Below are 20,544 nucleotides of genomic sequence, written 5' to 3' on the forward strand. Positions count from 1 at the left end.
ACCACGGAGACCCACACGAACCTCCAATCATGTCTCTACGACCCTAACCCCAACCACGCCTAACCGCAGTCACAGCTACTTTCACCCAAACAGACATCCAAGAACACCTCGGAAGATTCAAGAATGGACACTCACAGCTGTGAAACCAAATCTAATTTTGGGAGACTCCAATCTCTCGAGAATCGAATCCTACTCCAGAGAGGACATCCAAGTTGACAGCTATCCCGGGGCAACTTTTTACCACATGGCACATCTTCTAGAGAAAACTCCACGGAATTACAAGGTACAAAGGGTCATCTTGTCCGTTGGAGTAAACAACAGGGAACAACAGCCCAAGAAGACAGCTGTCAAACAACTCCAAATGATGGTGAAAAATACCAAAGCCACCTTCCCAGCAGCTGAAATCTGGATACCGCTGATCAACTACTCACAGCGACTAGAAGACCTCCATAAAAACAACCTGGAGGAAATCAATGACCACATCTCGAGAAACATGCCATTCCTCCCAAAACTCCCGGAGCGCGACTTCCACACCACCGAAGACGGGATCCACTGGACAGGTGAGACAGCGGACAAGATGTTGGAACACTGGTTTCACAATTTAAACTAGACATCCCCACGAACCCAAATAGGGAGGGGTATAAGAACATCATTCTACTAGCTCAGAATTTCACACCTACAGAAAACCAGATTAGTGTACTCGAGAAGGGCTTATCGTTCGTCCCCACTGTGGACGTCCGAAAGAGACAAAAGGAGATTTTGAGAGGGGAACTACACGAATTCCACCGAAAGCTTAAATTAGCAGCCTTTTTCAACAGGTCAGAAGATTTAGAACAAAGACATTTCATACCAAAGTCTAATTGGGAACCGAGCAACAATCAAATCCCTAACATAATAACACAAATAATTAACGATAATCAAAGCCTAATTGACACACTTAACCCGCAGTCCCACAGAGACAAGGATAACCTTAGCAGAGGAGAATGTGAAGCCCTCTTTCAATTAGCTAACAACAAACAGATAGTTATTAAACCAGCAGACAAGGGTAGTGCAATAGTTATCCTAGACAGAACACAATATATATATGAAGCACACAGACAATTAAACAATACGTCACATTATAAGAAATTAACAAAACCAATATACCCAGAAACAGCCCAGAAAATAGAAGATATCCTACAAACACTTCTAGAAAATGAATATATAACTAAAAAACAAAAACGCTACCTAATAGGGGAAGAGGAAGCCAGACCCCGTAGATTTTACCTGCTACCTAAAATACACAAATCACCACTAACGTGGACTATTCCGTATGAAGTGCCGACAGGAAGACCTATCGTCTCAGACTGTGGCAGCGAATCCTACAGGATCGCCGAATACATAGACCACTTTCTCACTCCACTAGCCACAAAACATAATAGCTACATTAAAGATACATATGATTTCGTAAACAAAATAAAACAGATTAAAATAACGCAGGAAACAATCTTATTTACCATAGACATAGATAGCCTCTACACAAACATAAACACGGTCGCAGGGTTAACAGCAGTAAAGCGCTGGATGGAAAAATACCCGGACGACAAACGCCCAGACACAGTACTAATACAACTCTTAGAAATTAACCTCACTAGGAACGACTTTGAATTCAACAAGGAATTCTACTTACAGATCAGTGGCACAGCCATGGGTAAAAAGTTTGCACCTGCCTATGCTGACATTTACATGGCGCATTGGGAGGAAACAGCTTTTGAAAAATGCGACAAACTACCCACCAATTATTTTAGGTACTTAGATGACATTTGGGGAACGTGGACACATAGCAAAGAAGAATTTCAAAAATTCATAGAAATGCTCAACACACACCATAGCACAATTACGGTCAAACACTCCACAAATGACCACCAGATAGATTTTCTAGACACAACTACTTATAAGGGACCCTCATTCACTCAAACACAAACTTTAGACACAAAGGTCTTCTTTAAAGACACAGACACACATGCACTCTTACACAAAAACAGCCTTCATCCAAAGCACACCTACAGAGGCTTAATAAAATCACAGTTGCTCAGATTCCACAGAATCTGCTCGCAACGTACGGACTTTGAAAAGGCCACCCAAACCCTTTTCAAGGCACTGCGACCAAGAGGATACTCAAGGTCCTTCCTCAGACAAGTCCGTAAAACATTTTTAACCACAGGGCTACGAGACACGCAGAAAATCATTCCGCTAATTACCACGTACTCAGAATTTAGCCAAATTGCTAATAGAAAAATTAGACAAAATATCAATCAGACACTACAGAACACAGGCATAATTCAAGATTACAAAATCATCCCAGCCTTTAAAAGGAACAAAAACCTCAAAGATTACTTAGTAAAAAGCAAACTACCTGAAATTAACACAATACAAACACAGGCGCCCACATTTTACAAACAAGCCACCACAGTTAGGAACACCATTACAAAAACAAACTACCTGATTAAACAAAGAATCACTCCTACCACAGAAAACTGTATTTATGTCATAAAATGTAAACACTGTGACATTAAATATGTAGGAGAGACAGGAAATTCTATCAGATGTAGACTAGCACAACACATTTACAACATTAGGAACCTTAGACAAATTAATACACATCTTGTTGCACACTTCATTCATCATGGGATACAAGCTTTAGAAATATCGGGCCTTCAAACAAATAGCAATTGGACACAAAAAGAAAGACGCTTAGCAGAAAAAGACTGGATAAAAAAACTAAACACTCTCTTTCCTAATGGACTAAACGAACGCAGGTAAGACACACAAAAAAACACTATATTTTCCTGTATGGCGAGTGCTAAAAAATTGGTTTCCCGGGGACCCCCAGAAAAAATTTTTTTTGGGGGACCTTGGGAAAGCAATATTGTTTCAAAAACCTAACCCTAACCCTAACTTTCTAACCCTAACCCTAACCCTCTAACCCTAACCCTCTAACCCTAACCCTCTAACCCTAACCCTCTAACCCTAACCCTCTAACCCTAACCCTCTAACCCTAACCCTCTAACCCTAACCCTCTAACCCTAACCCTCTAACCCTAACCCTCTAACCCTAACCCCTAACCCTTAACCCTAATGGACTAAACGAACGCAGGTAAGACACACAAAAAAACGCTATATTTTCCTGTATGGCGAGTGCTAAAAAATTGGTTTCCCAAGGACCCCCAGAAAAATTTTTTTTGGGGGACCTTGGGAAAGCAATATTGTTTCAAAAACCTAACTAAAGCCAGAGCCTCCAGGAAATATTAGCAGCAAAAATTGATTTACAAACAACAACATAACTAAAATAAACGGGATATACCAAATTAAAAGGAAAATAGACAAATTCCACTGTGAAAAGGTAAGAAAAACAAAATTCCCACCCACCGAAGTAAGGGCCAGAGCCATTAAAGCCACAAAAGAATGAAAAGAAAAGCGAATCGACGACTGCAGTAATGAGTCGTTAAAGCTGACCGCCAAAAAAACAATAGCTTCACCCCCTCACTAAACGAGGAGGGGGATGCCAGGTGAGGATTCCGAACCCATTTGGCCACACCTCCACCGACACTATTTAAGAGGACTACACAAACATTTTAACTCATTTCACTTGAAAAAGGCTTAGTTTAGCCGAAACGTTGTGAACTAACTAATTTGGAAGACAGAAAAGAGAGGAAGAACCTTTCGTCGACGCAAAGGGAACCTCCTGCTGCCTATTCCTTAAAAAAAACAGGAACACTTGGACTACCAGGACAAGAAAAGAAGCGGACGCAAGAACAAGGGAGGCTATTACTTAGTGGTGGATACCTTACGGTGACAACTCAAGCCACGAAGTACTAGCCCAGGTAAGTAAAAGCATTATTATAATACCAATTCAAAATACCTCAAAGTATTGGACGAGACCGGGCACAAGAACAAGGGAGATTTCTTTGTGGTGAGAACCTAACAGGATCAACCGAGCTACAAAGGGACAACTCGGGTAAGTAAAAACATTATTATAACACCAATTCTCTTTCAGACAACGCCAACGTCCAACCACACTCTTAACACTAAACACACATCAAGATTACACTACGCACAAACACATAGAAACCTCATTTGCACAAACATAAACATTATGGCAACCTTCACGGAAACCGCGAAAATCCTATTTCGCATTATCCAAACCTTACACCACTTGCAGAATATTACATCATCGGGGGCCAAAACTTCACCACCAGCCAGCCTCCAAAGAAAAATGCAGGAACTAGCCACCCTAATTAAACCAGCGTCCCCCACAGAAGAGACCATGATGAAAATACAAGGAAATGCTGTTAACTGGCTACAGAATTGCATGCAAATCCTCGAAGAACACTACCTGGATAATCTGAAAAGTCTCAACGGGAAACTGGAGGGTATCCGGCTAACCAACTGGCTGGAGGCATTTGAAGTGGCAACTAGATGGGCTAGAAAAAAGTTGGGCAAACGATTACATCACTCAACAGTAGAAATCGCACTAGAAACGGCCACCGGGTGTCTGGAAGCTAGAGGAGGCACAACTCCAATCTCGCAACCCGAGGACCCCTTAACAGCTTTCCACAACACCAACAGATTTACAGCCCTAACAGACCAGAACGAGTGGCCCCCACTGAATGGGACAAACGAACGCGAGGGGACGAGGACAAGAGGGAGTCCCCGGGGACGCCCGAGACCACCAAGAACAGCAACAAGTCGGAACCAGGACCAGGTAAGTAAAGACAATTTTAACCACACTATCTCACCTTCAGACAGATCCTGCGGTCGCCCTCGGGGACCTTTGCTGAGGGAGACAACCAACAGTCCCCTTCAGTGGCCTTCATCTAGTGGGACGGACGAACACGAGGAGATGAGGACAACGGGGAGGCCCAGGGGGTCCCCAAAGCCAGGAGGAACACCAACGGCTCAGAACCAGACTCAGGTAAGTGGAGACAATTTTGACCACACTGTCTCTCCTTTGGACAGATCCTGCGATCTCCCTCGGGGACCTCCACTGAGGGAGACACCCGAGCCCGAGGGAACAAGGATGGCAGAGAGTCCCACGAGACCCTCGGAACCACAGGAAACACCACCGAGACGGGAGAGTGGGGGAGGAGAAGGAACCTCTGGGCAACAATACTACAGAGGCCCCGAACCACTTCCACAAAGACCACGGAGACCCACACGAACCTCCAATCATGTCTCTACGACCCTAACCCCAACCACGCCTAACCGCAGTCACAGCTACTTTCACCCAAACAGACATCCAAGAACACCTCGGAAGATTCAAGAATGGACACTCACAGCTGTGAAACCAAATCTAATTTTGGGAGACTCCAATCTCTCGAGAATCGAATCCTACTCCAGAGAGGACATCCAAGTTGACAGCTATCCCGGGGCAACTTTTTACCACATGGCACATCTTCTAGAGAAAACTCCACGGAATTACAAGGTACAAAGGGTCATCTTGTCCGTTGGAGTAAACAACAGGGAACAACAGCCCAAGAAGACAGCTGTCAAACAACTCCAAATGATGGTGAAAAATACCAAAGCCACCTTCCCAGCAGCTGAAATCTGGATACCGCTGATCAACTACTCACAGCGACTAGAAGACCTCCATAAAAACAACCTGGAGGAAATCAATGACCACATCTCGAGAAACATGCCATTCCTCCCAAAACTCCCGGAGCGCGACTTCCACACCACCGAAGACGGGATCCACTGGACAGGTGAGACAGCGGACAAGATGTTGGAACACTGGTTTCACAATTTAAACTAGACATCCCCACGAACCCAAATAGGGAGGGGTATAAGAACATCATTCTACTAGCTCAGAATTTCACACCTACAGAAAACCAGATTAGTGTACTCGAGAAGGGCTTATCGTTCGTCCCCACTGTGGACGTCCGAAAGAGACAAAAGGAGATTTTGAGAGGGGAACTACACGAATTCCACCGAAAGCTTAAATTAGCAGCCTTTTTCAACAGGTCAGAAGATTTAGAACAAAGACATTTCATACCAAAGTCTAATTGGGAACCGAGCAACAATCAAATCCCTAACATAATAACACAAATAATTAACGATAATCAAAGCCTAATTGACACACTTAACCCGCAGTCCCACAGAGACAAGGATAACCTTAGCAGAGGAGAATGTGAAGCCCTCTTTCAATTAGCTAACAACAAACAGATAGTTATTAAACCAGCAGACAAGGGTAGTGCAATAGTTATCCTAGACAGAACACAATATATATATGAAGCACACAGACAATTAAACAATACGTCACATTATAAGAAATTAACAAAACCAATATACCCAGAAACAGCCCAGAAAATAGAAGATATCCTACAAACACTTCTAGAAAATGAATATATAACTAAAAAACAAAAACGCTACCTAATAGGGGAAGAGGAAGCCAGACCCCGTAGATTTTACCTGCTACCTAAAATACACAAATCACCACTAACGTGGACTATTCCGTATGAAGTGCCGACAGGAAGACCTATCGTCTCAGACTGTGGCAGCGAATCCTACAGGATCGCCGAATACATAGACCACTTTCTCACTCCACTAGCCACAAAACATAATAGCTACATTAAAGATACATATGATTTCGTAAACAAAATAAAACAGATTAAAATAACGCAGGAAACAATCTTATTTACCATAGACATAGATAGCCTCTACACAAACATAAACACGGTCGCAGGGTTAACAGCAGTAAAGCGCTGGATGGAAAAATACCCGGACGACAAACGCCCAGACACAGTACTAATACAACTCTTAGAAATTAACCTCACTAGGAACGACTTTGAATTCAACAAGGAATTCTACTTACAGATCAGTGGCACAGCCATGGGTAAAAAGTTTGCACCTGCCTATGCTGACATTTACATGGCGCATTGGGAGGAAACAGCTTTTGAAAAATGCGACAAACTACCCACCAATTATTTTAGGTACTTAGATGACATTTGGGGAACGTGGACACATAGCAAAGAAGAATTTCAAAAATTCATAGAAATGCTCAACACACACCATAGCACAATTACGGTCAAACACTCCACAAATGACCACCAGATAGATTTTCTAGACACAACTACTTATAAGGGACCCTCATTCACTCAAACACAAACTTTAGACACAAAGGTCTTCTTTAAAGACACAGACACACATGCACTCTTACACAAAAACAGCCTTCATCCAAAGCACACCTACAGAGGCTTAATAAAATCACAGTTGCTCAGATTCCACAGAATCTGCTCGCAACGTACGGACTTTGAAAAGGCCACCCAAACCCTTTTCAAGGCACTGCGACCAAGAGGATACTCAAGGTCCTTCCTCAGACAAGTCCGTAAAACATTTTTAACCACAGGGCTACGAGACACGCAGAAAATCATTCCGCTAATTACCACGTACTCAGAATTTAGCCAAATTGCTAATAGAAAAATTAGACAAAATATCAATCAGACACTACAGAACACAGGCATAATTCAAGATTACAAAATCATCCCAGCCTTTAAAAGGAACAAAAACCTCAAAGATTACTTAGTAAAAAGCAAACTACCTGAAATTAACACAATACAAACACAGGCGCCCACATTTTACAAACAAGCCACCACAGTTAGGAACACCATTACAAAAACAAACTACCTGATTAAACAAAGAATCACTCCTACCACAGAAAACTGTATTTATGTCATAAAATGTAAACACTGTGACATTAAATATGTAGGAGAGACAGGAAATTCTATCAGATGTAGACTAGCACAACACATTTACAACATTAGGAACCTTAGACAAATTAATACACATCTTGTTGCACACTTCATTCATCATGGGATACAAGCTTTAGAAATATCGGGCCTTCAAACAAATAGCAATTGGACACAAAAAGAAAGACGCTTAGCAGAAAAAGACTGGATAAAAAAACTAAACACTCTCTTTCCTAATGGACTAAACGAACGCAGGTAAGACACACAAAAAAACACTATATTTTCCTGTATGGCGAGTGCTAAAAAATTGGTTTCCCGGGGACCCCCAGAAAAAATTTTTTTTGGGGGACCTTGGGAAAGCAATATTGTTTCAAAAACCTAACCCTAACCCTAACTTTCTAACCCTAACCCTAACCCTCTAACCCTAACCCTCTAACCCTAACCCTCTAACCCTAACCCTCTAACCCTAACCCTCTAACCCTAACCCTCTAACCCTAACCCTCTAACCCTAACCCTCTAACCCTAACCCTCTAACCCTAACCCTCTAACCCTAACCCCTAACCCTTAACCCTAATGGACTAAACGAACGCAGGTAAGACACACAAAAAAACGCTATATTTTCCTGTATGGCGAGTGCTAAAAAATTGGTTTCCCAAGGACCCCCAGAAAAATTTTTTTTGGGGGACCTTGGGAAAGCAATATTGTTTCAAAAACCTAACTAAAGCCAGAGCCTCCAGGAAATATTAGCAGCAAAAATTGATTTACAAACAACAACATAACTAAAATAAACGGGATATACCAAATTAAAAGGAAAATAGACAAATTCCACTGTGAAAAGGTAAGAAAAACAAAATTCCCACCCACCGAAGTAAGGGCCAGAGCCATTAAAGCCACAAAAGAATGAAAAGAAAAGCGAATCGACGACTGCAGTAATGAGTCGTTAAAGCTGACCGCCAAAAAAACAATAGCTTCACCCCCTCACTAAACGAGGAGGGGGATGCCAGGTGAGGATTCCGAACCCATTTGGCCACACCTCCACCGACACTATTTAAGAGGACTACACAAACATTTTAACTCATTTCACTTGAAAAAGGCTTAGTTTAGCCGAAACGTTGTGAACTAACTAATTTGGAAGACAGAAAAGAGAGGAAGAACCTTTCGTCGACGCAAAGGGAACCTCCTGCTGCCTATTCCTTAAAAAAAACAGGAACACTTGGACTACCAGGACAAGAAAAGAAGCGGACGCAAGAACAAGGGAGGCTATTACTTAGTGGTGGATACCTTACGGTGACAACTCAAGCCACGAAGTACTAGCCCAGGTAAGTAAAAGCATTATTATAATACCAATTCAAAATACCTCAAAGTATTGGACGAGACCGGGCACAAGAACAAGGGAGATTTCTTTGTGGTGAGAACCTAACAGGATCAACCGAGCTACAAAGGGACAACTCGGGTAAGTAAAAACATTATTATAACACCAATTCTCTTTCAGACAACGCCAACGTCCAACCACACTCTTAACACTAAACACACATCAAGATTACACTACGCACAAACACATAGAAACCTCATTTGCACAAACATAAACATTATGGCAACCTTCACGGAAACCGCGAAAATCCTATTTCGCATTATCCAAACCTTACACCACTTGCAGAATATTACATCATCGGGGGCCAAAACTTCACCACCAGCCAGCCTCCAAAGAAAAATGCAGGAACTAGCCACCCTAATTAAACCAGCGTCCCCCACAGAAGAGACCATGATGAAAATACAAGGAAATGCTGTTAACTGGCTACAGAATTGCATGCAAATCCTCGAAGAACACTACCTGGATAATCTGAAAAGTCTCAACGGGAAACTGGAGGGTATCCGGCTAACCAACTGGCTGGAGGCATTTGAAGTGGCAACTAGATGGGCTAGAAAAAAGTTGGGCAAACGATTACATCACTCAACAGTAGAAATCGCACTAGAAACGGCCACCGGGTGTCTGGAAGCTAGAGGAGGCACAACTCCAATCTCGCAACCCGAGGACCCCTTAACAGCTTTCCACAACACCAACAGATTTACAGCCCTAACAGACCAGAACGAGTGGCCCCCACTGAATGGGACAAACGAACGCGAGGGGACGAGGACAAGAGGGAGTCCCCGGGGACGCCCGAGACCACCAAGAACAGCAACAAGTCGGAACCAGGACCAGGTAAGTAAAGACAATTTTAACCACACTATCTCACCTTCAGACAGATCCTGCGGTCGCCCTCGGGGACCTTTGCTGAGGGAGACAACCAACAGTCCCCTTCAGTGGCCTTCATCTAGTGGGACGGACGAACACGAGGAGATGAGGACAACGGGGAGGCCCAGGGGGTCCCCAAAGCCAGGAGGAACACCAACGGCTCAGAACCAGACTCAGGTAAGTGGAGACAATTTTGACCACACTGTCTCTCCTTTGGACAGATCCTGCGATCTCCCTCGGGGACCTCCACTGAGGGAGACACCCGAGCCCGAGGGAACAAGGATGGCAGAGAGTCCCACGAGACCCTCGGAACCACAGGAAACACCACCGAGACGGGAGAGTGGGGGAGGAGAAGGAACCTCTGGGCAACAATACTACAGAGGCCCCGAACCACTTCCACAAAGACCACGGAGACCCACACGAACCTCCAATCATGTCTCTACGACCCTAACCCCAACCACGCCTAACCGCAGTCACAGCTACTTTCACCCAAACAGACATCCAAGAACACCTCGGAAGATTCAAGAATGGACACTCACAGCTGTGAAACCAAATCTAATTTTGGGAGACTCCAATCTCTCGAGAATCGAATCCTACTCCAGAGAGGACATCCAAGTTGACAGCTATCCCGGGGCAACTTTTTACCACATGGCACATCTTCTAGAGAAAACTCCACGGAATTACAAGGTACAAAGGGTCATCTTGTCCGTTGGAGTAAACAACAGGGAACAACAGCCCAAGAAGACAGCTGTCAAACAACTCCAAATGATGGTGAAAAATACCAAAGCCACCTTCCCAGCAGCTGAAATCTGGATACCGCTGATCAACTACTCACAGCGACTAGAAGACCTCCATAAAAACAACCTGGAGGAAATCAATGACCACATCTCGAGAAACATGCCATTCCTCCCAAAACTCCCGGAGCGCGACTTCCACACCACCGAAGACGGGATCCACTGGACAGGTGAGACAGCGGACAAGATGTTGGAACACTGGTTTCACAATTTAAACTAGACATCCCCACGAACCCAAATAGGGAGGGGTATAAGAACATCATTCTACTAGCTCAGAATTTCACACCTACAGAAAACCAGATTAGTGTACTCGAGAAGGGCTTATCGTTCGTCCCCACTGTGGACGTCCGAAAGAGACAAAAGGAGATTTTGAGAGGGGAACTACACGAATTCCACCGAAAGCTTAAATTAGCAGCCTTTTTCAACAGGTCAGAAGATTTAGAACAAAGACATTTCATACCAAAGTCTAATTGGGAACCGAGCAACAATCAAATCCCTAACATAATAACACAAATAATTAACGATAATCAAAGCCTAATTGACACACTTAACCCGCAGTCCCACAGAGACAAGGATAACCTTAGCAGAGGAGAATGTGAAGCCCTCTTTCAATTAGCTAACAACAAACAGATAGTTATTAAACCAGCAGACAAGGGTAGTGCAATAGTTATCCTAGACAGAACACAATATATATATGAAGCACACAGACAATTAAACAATACGTCACATTATAAGAAATTAACAAAACCAATATACCCAGAAACAGCCCAGAAAATAGAAGATATCCTACAAACACTTCTAGAAAATGAATATATAACTAAAAAACAAAAACGCTACCTAATAGGGGAAGAGGAAGCCAGACCCCGTAGATTTTACCTGCTACCTAAAATACACAAATCACCACTAACGTGGACTATTCCGTATGAAGTGCCGACAGGAAGACCTATCGTCTCAGACTGTGGCAGCGAATCCTACAGGATCGCCGAATACATAGACCACTTTCTCACTCCACTAGCCACAAAACATAATAGCTACATTAAAGATACATATGATTTCGTAAACAAAATAAAACAGATTAAAATAACGCAGGAAACAATCTTATTTACCATAGACATAGATAGCCTCTACACAAACATAAACACGGTCGCAGGGTTAACAGCAGTAAAGCGCTGGATGGAAAAATACCCGGACGACAAACGCCCAGACACAGTACTAATACAACTCTTAGAAATTAACCTCACTAGGAACGACTTTGAATTCAACAAGGAATTCTACTTACAGATCAGTGGCACAGCCATGGGTAAAAAGTTTGCACCTGCCTATGCTGACATTTACATGGCGCATTGGGAGGAAACAGCTTTTGAAAAATGCGACAAACTACCCACCAATTATTTTAGGTACTTAGATGACATTTGGGGAACGTGGACACATAGCAAAGAAGAATTTCAAAAATTCATAGAAATGCTCAACACACACCATAGCACAATTACGGTCAAACACTCCACAAATGACCACCAGATAGATTTTCTAGACACAACTACTTATAAGGGACCCTCATTCACTCAAACACAAACTTTAGACACAAAGGTCTTCTTTAAAGACACAGACACACATGCACTCTTACACAAAAACAGCCTTCATCCAAAGCACACCTACAGAGGCTTAATAAAATCACAGTTGCTCAGATTCCACAGAATCTGCTCGCAACGTACGGACTTTGAAAAGGCCACCCAAACCCTTTTCAAGGCACTGCGACCAAGAGGATACTCAAGGTCCTTCCTCAGACAAGTCCGTAAAACATTTTTAACCACAGGGCTACGAGACACGCAGAAAATCATTCCGCTAATTACCACGTACTCAGAATTTAGCCAAATTGCTAATAGAAAAATTAGACAAAATATCAATCAGACACTACAGAACACAGATATAATTCAAGATTACAAAATCATCCCAGCCTTTAAAAGGAACAAAAACCTCAAAGATTACTTAGTAAAAAGCAAACTACCTGAAATTAACACAATACAAACACAGGCGCCCACATTTTACAAACAAGCCACCACAGTTAGGAACACCATTACAAAAACAAACTACCTGATTAAACAAAGAATCACTCCTACCACAGAAAACTGTATTTATGTCATAAAATGTAAACACTGTGACATTAAATATGTAGGAGAGACAGGAAATTCTATCAGATGTAGACTAGCACAACACATTTACAACATTAGGAACCTTAGACAAATTAATACACATCTTGTTGCACACTTCATTCATCATGGGATACAAGCTTTAGAAATATCGGGCCTTCAAACAAATAGCAATTGGACACAAAAAGAAAGACGCTTAGCAGAAAAAGACTGGATAAAAAAACTAAACACTCTCTTTCCTAATGGACTAAACGAACGCAGGTAAGACACACAAAAAAACACTATATTTTCCTGTATGGCGAGTGCTAAAAAATTGGTTTCCCGGGGACCCACAGAAAAAATTATTTTTGGGGGACCTTGGGAAAGCAATATTGTTTCAAAAACCTAACCCTAACCCTCTAACCCTAACCCTAACCCTCTAACTCTAACCCTAACCCTCTAACCCTAACCCTAACCCTCTAACTCTAACCCTAACCCTCTAACCCTAACCCTCTAACCCTAACCCTCTAACCCTAACCCTCTAACCCTAACCCTCTAACCCTAACCCTCTAAACCCTAACCCCTAACCCCTAACCCCTAACCCTAACGGACTAAACGAACGCAGGTAAGACACACAAAAAAACGCTATATTTTCCTGTATGGCGAGTGCTAAAAAATTGGTTTCCCAAGGACCCCCAGAGAAGTTTTTTTTGGGGGACCTTGGGAAAGCAATATTGTTTCAAAAACCTAACCCTAACCCTAACCCTAACCCTAACCCTAACCCTAACCCTAACCCTAACCCTAACCCTAGTCTCAACGGGAAACTGGAGGGTATCCGGCTAACCAACTGGCTGGAGGCATTTGAAGTGGCAACTAGATGGGCTAGAAAAAAGTTGGGCAAACGATTACATCACTCAACAGTAGAAATCGCACTAGAAACGGCCACCGGGTGTCTGGAAGCTAGAGGAGGCACAACTCCAATCTCGCAACCCGAGGACCCCTTAACAGCTTTCCACAACACCAACAGATTTACAGCCCTAACAGACCAGAACGAGTGGCCCCCACTGAATGGGACAAACGAACGCGAGGGGACGAGGACAAGAGGGAGTCCCCGGGGACGCCCGAGACCACCAAGAACAGCAACAAGTCGGAACCAGGACCAGGTAAGTAAAGACAATTTTAACCACACTATCTCACCTTCAGACAGATCCTGCGGTCGCCCTCGGGGACCTTTGCTGAGGGAGACAACCAACAGTCCCCTTCAGTGGCCTTCATCTAGTGGGACGGACGAACACGAGGAGATGAGGACAACGGGGAGGCCCAGGGGGTCCCCAAAGCCAGGAGGAACACCAACGGCTCAGAACCAGACTCAGGTAAGTGGAGACAATTTTGACCACACTGTCTCTCCTTTGGACAGATCCTGCGATCTCCCTCGGGGACCTCCACTGAGGGAGACACCCGAGCCCGAGGGAACAAGGATGGCAGAGAGTCCCACGAGACCCTCGGAACCACAGGAAACACCACCGAGACGGGAGAGTGGGGGAGGAGAAGGAACCTCTGGGCAACAATACTACAGAGGCCCCGAACCACTTCCACAAAGACCACGGAGACCCACACGAACCTCCAATCATGTCTCTACGACCCTAACCCCAACCACGCCTAACCGCAGTCACAGCTACTTTCACCCAAACAGACATCCAAGAACACCTCGGAAGATTCAAGAATGGACACTCACAGCTGTGAAACCAAATCTAATTTTGGGAGACTCCAATCTCTCGAGAATCGAATCCTACTCCAGAGAGGACATCCAAGTTGACAGCTATCCCGGGGCAACTTTTTACCACATGGCACATCTTCTAGAGAAAACTCCACGGAATTACAAGGTACAAAGGGTCATCTTGTCCGTTGGAGTAAACAACAGGGAACAACAGCCCAAGAAGACAGCTGTCAAACAACTCCAAATGATGGTGAAAAATACCAAAGCCACCTTCCCAGCAGCTGAAATCTGGATACCGCTGATCAACTACTCACAGCGACTAGAAGACCTCCATAAAAACAACCTGGAGGAAATCAATGACCACATCTCGAGAAACATGCCATTCCTCCCAAAACTCCCGGAGCGCGACTTCCACACCACCGAAGACGGGATCCACTGGACAGGTGAGACAGCGGACAAGATGTTGGAACACTGGTTTCACAATTTAAACTAGACATCCCCACGAACCCAAATAGGGAGGGGTATAAGAACATCATTCTACTAGCTCAGAATTTCACACCTACAGAAAACCAGATTAGTGTACTCGAGAAGGGCTTATCGTTCGTCCCCACTGTGGACGTCCGAAAGAGACAAAAGGAGATTTTGAGAGGGGAACTACACGAATTCCACCGAAAGCTTAAATTAGCAGCCTTTTTCAACAGGTCAGAAGATTTAGAACAAAGACATTTCATACCAAAGTCTAATTGGGAACCGAGCAACAATCAAATCCCTAACATAATAACACAAATAATTAACGATAATCAAAGCCTAATTGACACACTTAACCCGCAGTCCCACAGAGACAAGGATAACCTTAGCAGAGGAGAATGTGAAGCCCTCTTTCAATTAGCTAACAACAAACAGATAGTTATTAAACCAGCAGACAAGGGTAGTGCAATAGTTATCCTAGACAGAACACAATATATATATGAAGCACACAGACAATTAAACAATACGTCACATTATAAGAAATTAACAAAACCAATATACCCAGAAACAGCCCAGAAAATAGAAGATATCCTACAAACACTTCTAGAAAATGAATATATAACTAAAAAACAAAAACGCTACCTAATAGGGGAAGAGGAAGCCAGACCCCGTAGATTTTACCTGCTACCTAAAATACACAAATCACCACTAACGTGGACTATTCCGTATGAAGTGCCGACAGGAAGACCTATCGTCTCAGACTGTGGCAGCGAATCCTACAGGATCGCCGAATACATAGACCACTTTCTCACTCCACTAGCCACAAAACATAATAGCTACATTAAAGATACATATGATTTCGTAAACAAAATAAAACAGATTAAAATAACGCAGGAAACAATCTTATTTACCATAGACATAGATAGCCTCTACACAAACATAAACACGGTCGCAGGGTTAACAGCAGTAAAGCGCTGGATGGAAAAATACCCGGACGACAAACGCCCAGACACAGTACTAATACAACTCTTAGAAATTAACCTCACTAGGAACGACTTTGAATTCAACAAGGAATTCTACTTACAGATCAGTGGCACAGCCATGGGTAAAAAGTTTGCACCTGCCTATGCTGACATTTACATGGCGCATTGGGAGGAAACAGCTTTTGAAAAATGCGACAAACTACCCACCAATTATTTTAGGTACTTAGATGACATTTGGGGAACGTGGACACATAGCAAAGAAGAATTTCAAAAATTCATAGAAATGCTCAACACACACCATAGCACAATTACGGTCAAACACTCCACAAATGACCACCAGATAGATTTTCTAGACACAACTACTTATAAGGGACCCTCATTCACTCAAACACAAACTTTAGACACAAAGGTCTTCTTTAAAGACACAGACACACATGCACTCTTACACAAAAACAGCCTTCATCCAAAGCACACCTACAGAGGCTTAATAAAATCACAGTTGCTCAGATTCCACAGAATCTGCTCGCAACGTACGGACTTTGAAAAGGCCACCCAAACCCTTTTCAAGGCACTGCGACCAAGAGGATACTCAAGGTCCTTCCTCAGACAAGTCCGTAAAACATTTTTAACCACAGGGCTACGAGACACGCAGAAAATCATTCCGCTAATTACCACGTACTCAGAATTTAGCCAAATTGCTAATAGAAAAATTAGACAAAATATCAATCAGACACTACAGAACACAGGCATAATTCAAGATTACAAAATCATCCCAGCCTTTAAAAGGAACAAAAACCTCAAAGATTACTTAGTAAAAAGCAAACTACCTGAAATTAACACAATACAAACACAGGCGCCCACATTTTACAAACAAGCCACCACAGTTAGGAACACCATTACAAAAACAAACTACCTGATTAAACAAAGAATCACTCCTACCACAGAAAACTGTATTTATGTCATAAAATGTAAACACTGTGACATTAAATATGTAGGAGAGACAGGAAATTCTATCAGATGTAGACTAGCACAACACATTTACAACATTAGGAACCTTAGACAAATTAATACACATCTTGTTGCACACTTCATTCATCATGGGATACAAGCTTTAGAAATATCGGGCCTTCAAACAAATAGCAATTGGACACAAAAAGAAAGACGCTTAGCAGAAAAAGACTGGATAAAAAAACTAAACACTCTCTTTCCTAATGGACTAAACGAACGCAGGTAAGACACACAAAAAAACACTATATTTTCCTGTATGGCGAGTGCTAAAAAATTGGTTTCCCGGGGACCCCCAGAAAAAATTTTTTTTGGGGGACCTTGGGAAAGCAATATTGTTTCAAAAACCTAACCCTAACCCTAACTTTCTAACCCTAACCCTAACCCTCTAACTCTAACCCTAACCCTCTAACTCTAACCCTAACCCTCTAACCCTAACCCTCTAACCCTAACCCTCTAACCCTAACCCTCTAACCCTAACCCTCTAACCCTAACCCTCTAACCCTAACCCTCTAACCCTAACCCTCTAACCCTAACCCTCTAACCCTAACCCCTAACCCTTAACCCTAATGGACTAAACGAACGCAGGTAAGACACACAAAAAAACGCTATATTTTCCTGTATGGCGAGTGCTAAAAAATTGGTTTCCCAAGGACCCCCAGAAAAATTTTTTTTGGGGGACCTTGGGAAAGCAATATTGTTTCAAAAACCTAACCCTAACCCTAACCCTAACCCTAACCCTAACCCTAACCCTAACCCTAACCCTAACCCTAACCCTAATCCTACAGGATCGCCGAATACATAGACCACTTTCTCACTCCACTAGCCACAAAACATAATAGCTACATTAAAGATACATATGATTTCGTAAACAAAATAAAACAGATTAAAATAACGCAGGAAACAATCTTATTTACCATAGACATAGATAGCCTCTACACAAACATAAACACGGTCGCAGGGTTAACAGCAGTAAAGCGCTGGATGGAAAAATACCCGGACGACAAACGCCCAGACACAGTACTAATACAACTCTTAGAAATTAACCTCACTAGGAACGACTTTGAATTCAACAAGGAATTCTACTTACAGATCAGTGGCACAGCCATGGGTAAAAAGTTTGCACCTGCCTATGCTGACATTTACATGGCGCATTGGGAGGAAACAGCTTTTGAAAAATGCGACAAACTACCCACCAATTATTTTAGGTACTTAGATGACATTTGGGGAACGTGGACACATAGCAAAGAAGAATTTCAAAAATTCATAGAAATGCTCAACACACACCATAGCACAATTACGGTCAAACACTCCACAAATGACCACCAGATAGATTTTCTAGACACAACTACTTATAAGGGACCCTCATTCACTCAAACACAAACTTTAGACACAAAGGTCTTCTTTAAAGACACAGACACACATGCACTCTTACACAAAAACAGCCTTCATCCAAAGCACACCTACAGAGGCTTAATAAAATCACAGTTGCTCAGATTCCACAGAATCTGCTCGCAACGTACGGACTTTGAAAAGGCCACCCAAACCCTTTTCAAGGCACTGCGACCAAGAGGATACTCAAGGTCCTTCCTCAGACAAGTCCGTAAAACATTTTTAACCACAGGGCTACGAGACACGCAGAAAATCATTCCGCTAATTACCACGTACTCAGAATTTAGCCAAATTGCTAATAGAAAAATTAGACAAAATATCAATCAGACACTACAGAACACAGGCATAATTCAAGATTACAAAATCATCCCAGCCTTTAAAAGGAACAAAAACCTCAAAGATTACTTAGTAAAAAGCAAACTACCTGAAATTAACACAATACAAACACAGGCGCCCACATTTTACAAACAAGCCACCACAGTTAGGAACACCATTACAAAAACAAACTACCTGATTAAACAAAGAATCACTCCTACCACAGAAAACTGTATTTATGTCATAAAATGTAAACACTGTGACATTAAATATGTAGGAGAGACAGGAAATTCTATCAGATGTAGACTAGCACAACACATTTACAACATTAGGAACCTTAGACAAATTAATACACATCTTGTTGCACACTTCATTCATCATGGGATACAAGCTTTAGAAATATCGGGCCTTCAAACAAATAGCAATTGGACACAAAAAGAAAGACGCTTAGCAGAAAAAGACTGGATAAAAAAACTAAACACTCTCTTTCCTAATGGACTAAACGAACGCAGGTAAGACACACAAAAAAACACTATATTTTCCTGTATGGCGAGTGCTAAAAAATTGGTTTCCCGGGGACCCCCAGAAAAAATTTTTTTTGGGGGACCTTGGGAAAGCAATATTGTTTCAAAAACCTAACCCTAACCCTAACTTTCTAACCCTAACCCTAACCCTCTAACTCTAACCCTAACCCTCTAACTCTAACCCTAACCCTCTAACCCTAACCCTCTAACCCTAACCCTCTAACCCTCTAACCCTAACCCTCTAACCCTAACCCTCTAACCCTAACCCTCTAACCCTAACCCTCTAACCCTAACCCCTAACCCTTAACCCTAATGGACTAAACGAACGCAGGTAAGACACACAAAAAAACGCTATATTTTCCTGTATGGCGAGTGCTAAAAAATTGGTTTCCCAAGGACCCCCAGAAAAATTTTTTTTGGGGGACCTTGGGAAAGCAATATTGTTTCAAAAACCTAACCCTAACCCTAACCCTAACCCTAACCCTAACCCTAAACTACCTGAAATTAACACAATACAAACACAGGCGCCCACATTTTACAAACAAGCCACCACAGTTAGGAACACCATTACAAAAACAAACTACCTGATTAAACAAAGAATCACTCCTACCACAGAAAACTGTATTTATGTCATAAAATGTAAACACTGTGACATTAAATATGTAGGAGAGACAGGAAATTCTATCAGATGTAGACTAGCACAACACATTTACAACATTAGGAACCTTAGACAAATTAATACACATCTTGTTGCACACTTCATTCATCATGGGATACAAGCTTTAGAAATATCGGGCCTTCAAACAAATAGCAATTGGACACAAAAAGAAAGACGCTTAGCAGAAAAAGACTGGATAAAAAAACTAAACACTCTCTTTCCTAATGGACTAAACGAACGCAGGTAAGACACACAAAAAAACACTATATTTTCCTGTATGGCGAGTGCTAAAAAATTGGTTTCCCGGGGACCCCCAGAAAAAAATTTTTTTGGGGGACCTTGGGAAAGCAATATTGTTTCAAAAACCTAACCCTAACCCTAACTTTCTAACCCTAACCCTAACCCTCTAACTCTAACCCTAACCCTCTAACTCTAACCCTAACCCTCTAACCCTAACCCTCTAACCCTAACCCTCTAACCCTAACCCTCTAACCCTAACCCTCTAACCCTAACCCTCTAACCCTAACCCCTAACCCTTAACCCTAATGGACTAAACGAACGCAGGTAAGACACACAAAAAAACGCTATATTTTCCTGTATGGCGAG

At 42.5% G+C, this 20,544-nt stretch overlaps 4 protein-coding genes and 1 pseudogene across 4 annotated transcripts; all 5 read left to right on the top strand.

The window, feature by feature from the left end:
• Window positions 1-244: 244 nt before the first annotated feature.
• LOC148348819 (uncharacterized) lies at window positions 245-2,864 on the top strand. Its single transcript, XM_088321647.1, has 2 exons — window positions 245-560; window positions 1,319-2,864. The coding sequence occupies exons 1-2, from the start codon at window positions 245-247 to the stop codon at window positions 2,800-2,802; spliced, it is 1,800 nt and encodes a 599-aa protein (XP_088177773.1). The 3' UTR covers window positions 2,803-2,864.
• Window positions 2,865-5,424: 2,560 nt separating this feature from the next.
• Window positions 5,425-8,044, top strand: LOC148348820 (uncharacterized). Its single transcript, XM_088321648.1, has 2 exons — window positions 5,425-5,740; window positions 6,499-8,044. The coding sequence occupies exons 1-2, from the start codon at window positions 5,425-5,427 to the stop codon at window positions 7,980-7,982; spliced, it is 1,800 nt and encodes a 599-aa protein (XP_088177774.1). The 3' UTR covers window positions 7,983-8,044.
• A 2,560-nt stretch (window positions 8,045-10,604) lies between these two features.
• On the top strand, window positions 10,605-14,539 carry LOC148348821 (uncharacterized). The gene is made up of 5 exons (XM_088321649.1): window positions 10,605-10,920; window positions 11,679-12,603; window positions 13,885-14,039; window positions 14,080-14,249; window positions 14,294-14,539. The coding sequence occupies exons 1-5, from the start codon at window positions 10,605-10,607 to the stop codon at window positions 14,537-14,539; spliced, it is 1,812 nt and encodes a 603-aa protein (XP_088177775.1).
• Window positions 14,540-14,720: 181 nt separating this feature from the next.
• LOC148348822 (uncharacterized) lies at window positions 14,721-17,402 on the top strand. The gene is made up of 2 exons (XM_088321651.1): window positions 14,721-15,036; window positions 15,795-17,402. Exons 1-2 carry the CDS (start codon window positions 14,721-14,723, stop codon window positions 17,276-17,278), a joined length of 1,800 nt encoding a protein of 599 aa, XP_088177777.1. The 3' UTR covers window positions 17,279-17,402.
• Window positions 17,403-18,033: 631 nt separating this feature from the next.
• Window positions 18,034-20,544, top strand: part of LOC148348823 (uncharacterized) — a 4,194-nt pseudogene continuing 1,683 nt past the window's right edge.

This window comes from Urocampus carinirostris, chromosome 17 (assembly GCF_059441175.1).
Source record: "Urocampus carinirostris isolate Australia breed hairy pipefish chromosome 17, RoL_Ucar_1.0, whole genome shotgun sequence".
NCBI classification, from domain to species: Eukaryota; Metazoa; Chordata; class Actinopteri; order Syngnathiformes; family Syngnathidae; genus Urocampus; species Urocampus carinirostris.

What these genes read in the sequence shown, in the direction of transcription:
- LOC148348819 (XM_088321647.1), top strand. Translation starts at nt 245, where the DNA reads ATGGCACATCTTCTAGAGAAAACTCCACGGAATTACAAGGTACAAAGG. An exon ending in AGACGGGATCCACTGGACAG is followed by an intron (nt 561 to 1,318) that starts GTGAGACAGCGG and finishes TTCCGTATGAAG; the next exon opens with TGCCGACAGGAAGACCTATC.
- LOC148348820 (XM_088321648.1), top strand. Translation starts at nt 5,425, where the DNA reads ATGGCACATCTTCTAGAGAAAACTCCACGGAATTACAAGGTACAAAGG. An exon ending in AGACGGGATCCACTGGACAG is followed by an intron (nt 5,741 to 6,498) that starts GTGAGACAGCGG and finishes TTCCGTATGAAG; the next exon opens with TGCCGACAGGAAGACCTATC.
- LOC148348821 (XM_088321649.1), top strand. Translation starts at nt 10,605, where the DNA reads ATGGCACATCTTCTAGAGAAAACTCCACGGAATTACAAGGTACAAAGG. An exon ending in ATCATTCCGCTAATTACCAC is followed by an intron (nt 12,604 to 13,884) that starts GTACTCAGAATT and finishes ACCCCTTAACAG; the next exon opens with CTTTCCACAACACCAACAGA. An exon ending in CGGCTCAGAACCAGACTCAG is followed by an intron (nt 14,250 to 14,293) that starts GTAAGTGGAGAC and finishes TCCTTTGGACAG; the next exon opens with ATCCTGCGATCTCCCTCGGG.
- LOC148348822 (XM_088321651.1), top strand. Translation starts at nt 14,721, where the DNA reads ATGGCACATCTTCTAGAGAAAACTCCACGGAATTACAAGGTACAAAGG. An exon ending in AGACGGGATCCACTGGACAG is followed by an intron (nt 15,037 to 15,794) that starts GTGAGACAGCGG and finishes TTCCGTATGAAG; the next exon opens with TGCCGACAGGAAGACCTATC.